Source organism: Drosophila biarmipes, chromosome 3R (genome assembly GCF_025231255.1).
Source record: "Drosophila biarmipes strain raj3 chromosome 3R, RU_DBia_V1.1, whole genome shotgun sequence".
Taxonomy (NCBI): domain Eukaryota; kingdom Metazoa; phylum Arthropoda; class Insecta; order Diptera; family Drosophilidae; genus Drosophila; species Drosophila biarmipes.
The window spans coordinates 17,652,978-17,664,894 of NC_066616.1; the positions used below are offsets into that span (position 1 = coordinate 17,652,978).

The following is an 11,917-nucleotide window of genomic DNA, read 5'->3' on the forward strand; positions in this document are numbered from 1 at the left end:
GGGAGCTCTGCTCTCACGGTGGTGGATGAAGGCCCCATGTTACTTGTTGAGGTTATTTTAATACAACTTCAAAGTTTTTAGTTTATATTCAAATATCCGAAATCTTACAGAATTTATAAAATATATTTCTTCTTATTTCATATTACTTTATAAAGAACTCTCTCTGTCCACTTCATTTAATCAGCACCTTTATAGGAACTACTCGATACTGCCATTTTAAGAGCAAGGCAACAAAGTCTACTTTAGTCCTTCCCATTACCCACTTAGTTGGAATTGTTTCGTGTGCATTGAACATGATTTATTATGACACATAAACAACAGCTTAACTTCCGGGTAACTTACCCATATGTTCGTGGTGCTAAAAAATGAAGAAAAATGGCCAAGTGCCTGGGATATTGACTAAAAGCCCTGGCAGTGGCCACATCAATGGCACTTACCTTTTCCGCTTAAACACCCTCAACCTGGGCATAATGGTGACCTCCCCCCGGTCGCATTTTTGGCATCCCCTCCGATGCATTTGAAACAGGTTTGTCCCTGGGTTTCCCTTTCCTGTCCTTCCTCCTCCTTTTTATTAGCCAGCAACTTGTTCCTTGGCCGTAACGCTGTTTTTTATGCAATAGAATGGCCGAATGGGAATGTGAATGCTCACCCGTGCGTCCAGTGGTCATCATTTTTGCTGTCCCCCGCCCTGTGGTCACCGCCCCTCGTTGTCCTCACAATGAGTAGTTCCATGTACAAGTCCTCCTTTTTGCTGGCCTGCAAAAAGGGAAATTTATTGTTTTCGCCGGCAGTTTGAGTCAAATGTCCCGAGTGCCACAGCCTCCTCAGGTGCACTGGACAAAGGCCAAAAAGCTGGGGCGAGCCGTGTATGCTGGGGTGTCACATTTGACATTTAAGATGCCGCACAATGGCCTCTCGATGGCGGCCCTAATTTATACGCATCGCCTGCATGTGACAGCGCTGGCCAGTTCGAGGGCGCATTTGTCGTCCACAAAAGTTTTTGCCATTTTTTCGCTCTCCAATGGCCATCCATTTGCAATTCCAATGATTTTTACGTCCTCCCACAATTGCCCGGAATGAAAAAAGGAGAAAAAACTGTTGCATTGACAAATCTAATAAACAAATGGCAGCCAGACAACCGGACAACCTATGTGCAATTGATCGGCGGAGGCTAAATTGCAAGCACATGTTGCGGTGACGAGGGAGAAGAAACTAGGTTTGATTTCACTAAATGGATTGACAAGAGTGTGGGAAGCATCTGGAATAAGTTACTAAAGGGGAGGAAAGCGTGGGTGTAAATTGGCTAAAAATGGGAGGAAACCTAGAAGACGAACTGTTTTGAATAGGTTATAAGCTAGGAAATCGAACGTTGTAACTGATTCTTTAGACTACAAATTTTGACCTTGATTTTCGTTACAAGGAGTAGCATCGTCTTTTTTTTGGAAAAACTGGTAATAAATAATAGTTTACCATTTTTTGTGTAACTTGGTCAAAATTGGTCCGACACAAAAACTACGCACTGATTTGGACAGCTAACAACCTATATAGTTTATGGGAACTTTATTCTGGCTGATTTTAAAAACTAAAAAAATTCAAAATTTTTGACTTTTTTTACAAGGGGTAGCATTGCGTTTTTTTTGGCCAAAAAATACAATTTTTTAACTGTGAGTGCCAATAAAATGGAAATTTTGTTACGAGTTCAACAAGTTATGGAATTCCATAATTGGAACATTATTTTCATTGTTTCGCCCAAAATACTGATTATTTTTAGGTAAAATTGAGGACCTTGTTTTTTTGGCAAAAACCTATTTTTTTCTGTGACCTTTTTTGGTGTAACTTGGTTAAAAATGGTCCGACAACTATAAGACACACTGTTTTCGTCCGCTAACAAGCTAGATAATTGATGGCAGTCATTTTCTGACTAATTCGAAAAACTTCAAGTTTTCGAAAATTTTTACTTTTTTTGCAAGGGGTAGCATCGTCTTTTTTTGCGAAAATGGGTCAAAAATAAAATTTTTTAGGTGTGAATGCCAACTGATAGGAAATTTTATTACGAGCTCAGCAAGGTATGGCATTACGAAATTGGACTATTATTTTCATTGTTTCGCCCAAAATACTGATTATTTTTGTGCAGAAAATGAAAACCTTGGTTTTTTGGCAAAAACCGATTTTTTTCTGTGACTTTTTTTGGTGTAACTTGGTCATAAATGTTCTGACACATATAAGGCGCACTGTTTTGGCCAGATAATTCTAAAAACTTCAAATTTTAGCAAATTTTGACTTTTTTGCAAAAATTGGGAAGAAATAAAATTTTTTAGGTGTGAGTGCCAATCGATTGCAAATTTTGTTACGAGTTCAGCAAGGTATGTCATTCCATTCTTTGGCCATTTCTTTTATTGTTTCGAACAAATTACTGACTTTTTTGGGTGGAAAATTCAGTTCCAATTTTTTCTCAACTCACTTCAAAAGCCATTTCCCCCTTTTCCTGAGTAAATAAACGTTTATGATATCAATAAAGCAGTTAAGCGCTGCTTTTCACGCTTTCTTGCTCCGCATAAGGAAGTCGATTTCCCTTGCCTCGTCTTGGTATCATCTTTATATGGCCTTTTATGATGCCTGCTTGGTGTGGCAGGTTTGCTGGTTAATTGCTGGCTGCACATTGTTCAATTGTTCCCTGGTTCATATGCATCTCTCTCACCGACACTCACTTTGCCTAATTGGGTCGCTCATTATGTGAAGGGTTTTGGGGAGGGGGTGGAAGGTACTGGGGCTGTCAGTCGAGTTCAGTCTGTGGCAGCATCGTGCAACGCTCCAGTTTCAGGGATTCTCTTTTTCAGAACTGGCTGCTGGACATTCTTATAAGACTTATAAAACAAAGACTTATCTTTGATGGAAGGAACATGGTAATATTTCAACCAACATTTTTACTAAATAAATCTTTCATCAAAGGTTATGTGAAGATAATATTTATATTTTTGATCAAAAAGGAAGTACATTATGAATCTGGATATATATACATATCCCAGCAGTCTGTAGGGTATTTCAGACTTCGTTCTCCAATTACACAGTATCTCAACGGCTGGCTGTCGAGAAAAGACAACCATTTGACAGCTCCTTCTGTGACGCTTAACTGCTTGAGGTTTTTTGGTTAAATGCAGCGCCCTTCCCGCTTTCAGCATAAGCCATTAGGGCTAAGTGATTTGTTGTTGTTCCCGGGCTGCGCTTAGCACCTTGCAAATTGCCATCGGAAAAGCCGGGGAATGGGTTGTGTCGACTTGCCAGGGAGCAAACTAATTGTGCGGAAGCGCAGGATATTTTCCTTCGCCTGCTCCAGTTTTGGTCCTCTGGGTGTTTTATGAGTACACACACCTTACCCACATTGTTAGATGTGCTTGCCAGTGCCCAAGTTTGAGGCTCGAGAAGCCAAAGTGTCAAAGTTTATGAAAATTCAGTGCATTCTGCATTGTGCTCGTGGTCGAAAGTTGGCACAAAGTAAGCAAACTTTGCCCACTCAGATACCAAGTTTCCATTGAAAAGTTTCCTGTCTGCCAGGAGTGAGTGTGTCACATGGATATTGAACATGGTGTATGGGAAAGTATGGACATATCTGGTCATTGCTGGCAGTCTGACACGCGTGACATTCGCCTGATGAGAGGGAAATCAGAACCCTCGGTGTCAGGAAAGTGTGACTCTGATCTGAACACGAACTTGGTTGTTGATAACCGAAGGGTTGCTTTATGTCACGGTCAACTCATAAAGTTTGCCTCGGGAGTTGGAATATGGTGAAATCTTTAAAGTGCGCACCTTTTAAGTAAGAATTATGATATCGCATTGTACAATCACTGTGATTATAACATAATTTCTATTCCCTTTTCTATTCCGCTGTTAACCTGTGGTTATCCGCAAATTGCTGTGAGGTCGCTTCACCCTCCATAAAACTAATTGCCAGTTGTGACCTTAACCGCCGGTTCATGTGCAGACCAACCACCACCACCACCGCAGCCTCAAAAGTCAAAATGCAAATGGAAAATCTTTTCCGGCTATCCCCTCGACAAGTTTTCCTAATCATATGCAAACGTAGGAATTAATCAATGATTTACAAGAACAATACGTGTGCACATGTCGCCGAGTGGAAAGAGTGGGCCGAGTGCCTCGGGGCAGGGCGTTCCGGAGTCACTCCCAGTGGAGAACCAGAGCCCAGACATCCAGCCGAAGCCAATCTGAGACCGCATCTGAATCACAACACCCGCTTGTTAGAGGTTGCCCAGGCTGGGCCACCCACTGCCCAAGGGCCTTGGGTTTTTCGGCAGAGACAGGTCAATGGGCGGGCAGGGCAGGACAGAGCAGGGCAGGGATTCGGGGTCCGGTGCAATGAGCAAGAACACAAATAAGGCGTCGGCACTGATCCTTGTCAACCACCGCAACAACAATAATTCCAGGGAACGAGCCAGGGATTCAGACAGCCCGGCATCCCAGTATCCCAGCCTGCTAACCCGCTAATAATTCAATTAGTTGCAAACTCTGGTGGTTGCACAATCCGCAATCCGCACAGAAGTTTCTCTGCAGCTTGCAGTGGACTCGGTCTGCGACTCGGGTTCGGTTCAATAATCAAAATGCCGCCGGCCAAATATCGCAGCAGTGCATAAATTTAACCAGGCTGCAGAAAGTGTAAATGTGCTGGAGCCGCACCGCCGCACTGAGTGGGTATTCCTGGACGCGGTGCGGCCGAGGTGGTTGCGCCTGGCATGGGGTCCTCCGATTTGGGACAATGTGTTGTGTGTGCTTTATATAATTGCTCTCGGCTTATTGTGCAATAAATACAATTGGAGCGGACCGCAGAGGGCCGGCCAAATGTGCGAATTAAGCCGATCCATAAACAGATCGAAGAGTTTCTTTTAAATGCAATCACAGAGATTGTATAAAATGTTGTTGGGATATGATGTAAAATAAATCGGGGAAAACATTTACTAACTTTAAACTAACTTTATTTTACCTTATCCACAATCCACGGGACTAAAATATTTTGAAAGCCCTCAAAGATGTTTTTTGAAAGCTTTTCAAAATAAGTTAGAGCAATGTTATAAAACTGTGTTCAATAGTGTTGAAAGTAAAGCAATTAAGGGCTTACAATTGGAATATTTATTATTTCCAATCTATCTATTGCATAATCCACAGCTCAAACATCTAAGATACATTCCTGAACCCCCGTCCAACCTTTGGGTAAACAGTTTGCCCGCCACTAAACAACATGGCAAATCCCCAAGTTAAAACCCAGTAATTGTGATATAAATAAGAGTGGAGAAGGGCAGGCCGGGCAGAATCAACACATCAAGATACAAGGCGCAGGATGTTCTTCCTTGTACGACACCGGGGGCGTGGCAGGGAGGGGCACAGGCAGTCTCAAAAAGCAGGCACATGTAAATTGTGAAATTGTAAATAATCGTAAATAACGCAAATATCGCCCCCAAACCAGATCTCCAGCGAGGCGGCGACAAAAGGTAAGCCAAGATATCCCATGGAAGACTCGAGGTGGATCGCTGGGTGTGAGTTATTTATCCACTCACACTTGCTGTAATCCCATAAGCCAGGAAATCAGTAGCTGGGAAATGACTGAGCTGCCGCGGGCTGTGCTCCGCCAATGGATTCCCCCAGTGAGAAGCTTGTAGTCGTTAGACTCTAACAGATTTATAGGGCACAACACCGTTGAATTCGTGCTCTGCAGCATGCAAAGTGAATTTATTGAGTTAAAATGCAAATTCGCCAGCCATCGCTGGAGGAGGCAGAATAAAAAACGATTTAGCAAAGATTTCCAGCATAACACGATGCGTATTTCAGTTTCTTACCGCTCTGACAGATTGCCCTCTGAAGCAACTGGAAAGGGGGGTTGGCCACCACCTCCAGTCGACTGACGAAGGCGTACTATTTATTTAAGCTGTCTGTACAAGTGTCTCGGCAATTTGTTGAAGATTAAATGCCATCTTATGTGCTGACAATTTGTTATTCTTGGGTGTGATGGGGCAGAGCAGTTCTGTAGATGGAAAACTTACAAGGGATAACAGCCATTTCCCAAGGAGTACATATAAATTAAAAAATGTAAGAAAGCTGATATGAAAAGATAATTAATATATGCTTGGTGTGTCTGCAGCAGTTTAAAGAAGTTGAGCCAGGTAACCCTACCTCACCTTTATCCACGACCCCTAACCACCGGGAAAACTGCAGACTTTCCTGGCGGACAGGAAAACCAACGAAATAATTCAAACCGAGCCAAGCTTATCTCACGCTTTATCCTCGAACAACTGGGAAAACTTTACACTTTCGTGGGGCAAACACGAGCAAAATAAACAGTGAGCCAGGAGCAGCATGCGAGTTGTTTAGTGGCAAGTAACCTTTATTTGTTCAGTGGCAAGCCGCAACCTTCCAAGGATATCCGCCGCTGATAAGGCAGAGCGCCAAAAAAGCCATTAAAAATCCCTTTGTCTTTGCAGCCATTCGCCGGATGGGTTTGGGCTTCGCTTAGAACGATGTAAACAAGTGCCATGAATGTGGCCAAGAAATTAAGCGTGTCAACATTGTGGTCGCGGCTTGCCAAAAATGCCGAACTTTGTTTGGCCCGAAAGCGTACAATGTGTGTGTGGCGGATGGCGGGTAGCGGGTAATAAAGCAGAAGCCGCAAATTATAATTTTAACCTTTTTGGCGCCCCAGCAGGGACCTTGGGGTGCCATATGACTAGATGGGTGTGTAGCCACGATAAGGGGCCTGGTCGGCCCTTTAATAGAATTAAAATCCGAGAACGGAAGTGCTCCCAGCCAAAGGTCGTGGCTGGCTTTTTAATGCCCACCGCCCTTTTTAGCACTCCCCATATGAGTGAAAATAATAATAACAGTAATTTGAATGCTCAACTGGAGGCGTAAAGGTTGAAAATTCATATGCAAATGATTCGGAAACATTTCCGGGAGCGTTTTGCGGGTGGGAAGGGGAAGGCCTAAGAGCCCTTTTAATTGTTCGTTTGCCGAGCTGTTGGCCGTAAATTGAAAGTAAACCATTAAGCATCTTTACTACTGCCAGAAATAATATTTCAGGATTAGTCGCAACCCGTTCGCCCCATTTTCCTCGCTTCCACACATTGCGGCAAGGTTAATTACGACACTCGACCAGGTCGCTGTGGCCAGGAGATAACGTAATCGTTTCTGAAACAGTTTTTTGAGCTAAAAAGGGTTATAGTGATAGCAAAAAGTGAACATATTTCTTGATGGTTTTATTATTACAGTAGATTTGAACTTGTTACTTATAGTATTTGAATCCAAACAGCTCTACAAGCCATTGGGACACCAACTTTGCTTAACGCCCACCACTTCTCGCCACTTTGTTGTTCACTCATTAGCACCTTCTGTGACTTGTAAACACTTTGCAGCAAGCTCAATCAAATTAAATGCAAATTTTGCAACTTTCGAATTGTACGCAATCAGTTGCGACACCCACGCAAACACCAACAACGACAGCTGCAACAGCAACATCGGTTGCAACTTCAGCAGCAACATTTGGTTTAGCTGGATTTGGTGGTTTCAGTTCCAGACTGCCAACAATCCGCGACCAGGCCAATAGTAAAGCTGTGTAAAAATCTAAACTTTTCCGCCCAACCACTTTCTGTTGGCACTTCAAAATGCATTTCGCTGGCACCGCAAATTATAGTCAGAAGCATTCTTTGAATGGAGCCAACAATCCGGCAAACCAACAAAATCCGAGGACAGACAAATGCTGCCACAAAAGCAAATAAAAAAGTTAGAGAGCAGAATCTGGAAAAAAGAAACCTGAAATGGTCACACAATATGGGTGAAAAATGTTTGTAGTTATGCGGTTGCTGCTGTTGTCCCAACTGCTAATGTAATGTGGCGCCAAAGTAATTGAATAGAACCTTAATAAATATATCCTACAGAAAGAGTTAAAATCAAAAGACTTCCTTTGGCATTCTAGCAATATTAATGGCATTATCCCACACCCTAGGCACAAATAAAATGTTCACTAATTAAACCGAAAGTGTCTCCCTTGGAACACGAAATTTAAATAATATCAATGACTCGTGAACAGAAACCGCACAAAGAGCAAAAATTATTCACGCTACATAATTAAGACAAGACGCTGCCAAAAAGCGAGCCGAGGGTGAAGGGTTGTGTCCTGGCAACCTCAAAGCAACCGCAGACCAACCCCACAGGCCACCACCCACTCCAGGGCTCCTTCTCCAGCTGTCTGCCTACAAAGTGTTGTCATTTGTTTTACAGAGTTGGATTTAATTACACACAATTACCGGGTTTCACAGGGCGATCCATTTACCCAGCCGCAGCAGCGGATCGAAGGCCCGGGCAACAGGTAACATGCCCACCGCATTTCCCATTTCCCAATCCACCCACTAAAATTGGACTCCCGCTTATTAACGCCATCATCTGTGCGGACTTTGCCAACGAATTTTATGCAAATTGTAAGCGGAAACTCTTTCAAAGAGAGCTAAGCCGAGGCAGCGACTGCTGCCATCGTAAAACAAAACCGTTCCCCCGGGTGTGGGCCCTTCTATGGGGCAACTCTTCCCCGGTGTTTCGCGTTAGTTGAGTTATTGTTATTGTAAATTAATTTCTGTTCATTAGATTTTATAATGTCACAAAGTTGGCAGTCGTGCAGCTGCTACGAAGGGGAGATATAATGACATAAGAAAATGCTACCGAAAGATCAAAAGTCTCTTAGAGAAATACTATGAAAAGGGGGTTTGATCTATAGTAAATTTTAAATAAGTAAAGGTTTTTTTCTAGATTTTATAGTACTACATTTTTATACATAATCGGAAATATAATTTATTTTCAGAAGAAATAAGATTTTTATTTAATTTTCCTAACTCATCATATGTGACAACTCACTTAGGGAAGCAAAAAAAGATCCTTTAAATCCCTACATACAAGCCCACGACAGCGGTAAATAATCCCTTCTGAAATGGCGAACAAAACCAAATTAATTAATGTGCCACACGGCCGGAATTTATGGCTTGAATAGACACCGACCCGGCAGTAGCACAGATGTTACAGGTGATTCTGTGGGGGGGAAGGGATGTTGCATTGAGAGTGGGGCTCCTGACTCGTTGAGCTCATAATTACAGCCCCACAGAGCCACAGGACTTCACATCGATGCGATTGAAACTTTCAGCAGGGGAACAATGTTTTTGCATATTTTAGTTGGTAAGTTATGGCCCGGAGTTGGCTTCTAATTGAAAGTACACACAGATATGGGCTGGAGGGTGAGCGGGGAGTCGGGCCATTATGAACTCGAACTCATTGATTCCGCTGCGATAAAAGTGCGGAAATTTCAAAAATGAAAATGTTTATTATTATCATTTGCGCACACGGGCTGCCGTCGACCGAGATGACAAAGCATAATAAATTGCCCGATTTGGCTCCGGTCTGGCCTGGCTTTTGCTCTCTTCCGTGGCCACAGTGCAGTGTTTTAATGAATTTTTAATTAGTAGCAATTAATATGGTAATTTGTTCAAGTTCCAATCGCCGAGTGTCATGAATACGACGGGGCCATTTTGGCTCTCTAGCTGGTTTATGTTTATATCATAGGATAGTCATTAAAAAAAACCATTAAACTGTCTCGCTTGAGGATTCATGAAATCTTAAAGTTTTCTTGGAGAATATTTCTAACGATTTTATAGTTAGAACTTTTAAGTTACTGAATATTGAGTCGCCTTATCACTTGAATTCATGTCAGATGAGATGCTCTGGAAGTACTTGACTCATAGGGCACAACATAAAATACAGTCGTCACATCCATACCGACTTTTTACAACTTTTGCCTAAAAACTTGGATACATTTATACTGCTTTCTAAGTCCCCCTCACAATGAAACGCGTCCATATAGATAACTACGCCCCAAAGTACTACAGCGGCAAGTGGTCGTGGGATACGGAGAAGGACTGCCTCCACTTCCAGGCTCATAACGATCTGGAGAATGCCCGGGAGCGGTACATCACCACCAACGGCTACAAGTTCCTGCGCACCATGGACCAGGAGGAGGAGCTCATCTTCCGGCAGGAGTACGTGCGTCAGAAGAGCAACAACAGTGATGTCATAGTGATCTCAGACATTAGGAACTTGGTGCTCTACCTGATGCCCAAGGAGTTTCTATCCTACAGATTCGTGGAGTTCATGCACGAGCAGGAGGTGCTCTACGTGATCCACGCGTTGATCATATACTTTGAGTACTATTTGCGGTTGGTTGAGTTCGTCCTGATTCGGCGCGATGAACTGTCAGGGTCGCTGGGTCAAATCCAGAGCGAGGAGACCAATGAGGTGAAGCGAACTTTTTCCGTTTACCTAAGCCAATATCGTATGCTTGTGGCCAGGAATTACTGCCTGATCATCGGAGGCGAGGGCAACATGGCCAAGTTCTATCACATGAAGCCCATTTCCAACATTTCAGCCACGATCCACGACAAGTACTTCCACGAACAGTTCTTGGCCGTGGCCATCCAAATGGTCTGGATCTGCATGCATCGTAGGGCTTATTATATCATTGAAATGGAGATGAATCGCCTTTTCCGATCGGAGTACTTCGTTTCGGCACGTCCTGAGTACCTTACATTCACGGAGGCGGAAAAAAGTCTTCTTTACGGGAGAAACAAGAAGAACACGAATTATAGAATTCAGGAATCTCCACTGATCCAGGAGCTGAAACTGGTGCCGAAGGAGGATCTGCCCATCCTGTGGATAGGAGAGCGCAAGTACAGGGGCTCCGATCTGCGCATCGCCACCATGGAACTGGAGTACATTACTCCGGGATCACAGCTCTGCCTGGTTGATATATCCCATGGTATTCTAGGACATCCGAAGGAGCTCTACAACACTCTGCTGACCCTCGACTGGTCGGCTGTTCGTTTCTGGAATTTTTCGGAGAAGTACGATCCATACCACATCATCAGGCGACCTCACCTGGATATCCCCAAGATCGGCGAGCTTGAGATGCGGAAGATGAGCGAGACCTATGAGTCCTTCTACAGGCTCAGTGGATTTTTTGAACCACACACCCACCAAGAAATCTGCAAGTGGGTCAAACGAGAAAAAAATATTAAGTTCTATCGGTCTGGGGGTCTGCTCACGAATGTAGTTTCGCGCTGTGAAAAGGAACTGGCGAGCACCTCTTCGGGACCAAGGGTCGACCTGATCATCGCCAATTACTTTAAGATGATGTCCAAGATACGCAAGGATGATAAAGATAAGGAGGATAGCTTGGTGCCACAAAGTGTCGTATCGCGCTTTAGCTTGCGTAAGTCGCATAGGAAAAATTCATAAGGTTGAAGGTAATGCATTCCCTACTTAAGCTTAGTTAAATATTTTATTATATTTTATAAAAAACTAAAATGTTTTTCCAAATCCCAAAAATATGTAGCAATATGGTTCAAATTTAAGTTTCCTTACGTGTGTATATTATTGAACAAATCATGCAAAATGTTCTGCAAAAACCTTGAAATAATAAAAAAAAATGAATGTATCTTAAAGATATACATTAGTATTAATACACATGGACGGGGATATTTCCTTGTATCTTTATGTCTCTGCTCATGGGCTTAATGAATTCCTTGATTAGCAATAATCTCAACTTAATCTTAACCATTTATTTACACTCATTCCCCGAACGGGGAACACAAGTGCGCCCCCAAACAACTCCATCAAGGCAAAGGAGTACCGAGTCTCTCGTTCAGCCAGCAGATTAATTGCATTAATTAATCGCCTAAAAAGGAACACAAAAAATGGATGGCAAGTACTAAAGTAAACAGATCTCCAGACGGGCTCGCCCCCTACAAATGTAATAGTACGCAATGATTCTTGGCCAGGGGAGAGAGGTCCAGATGATGGGAAGCAAGTGGATTTCCGGTTT

The 11,917-nt window shown here is 43.1% G+C and overlaps 1 protein-coding gene across 1 annotated transcript; it reads left to right on the forward strand.

Moving 5' to 3' along the window:
• Nucleotides 1–9,772: 9,772 nt before the first annotated feature.
• On the forward strand, nucleotides 9,773–11,537 carry LOC108031181 (uncharacterized). The gene has a single exon (XM_017104401.3). It carries the CDS (start codon nucleotides 9,883–9,885, stop codon nucleotides 11,329–11,331), a length of 1,449 nt encoding a protein of 482 aa, XP_016959890.1. The 5' UTR covers nucleotides 9,773–9,882; the 3' UTR covers nucleotides 11,332–11,537.
• Nucleotides 11,538–11,917: the final 380 nt, after the last annotated feature.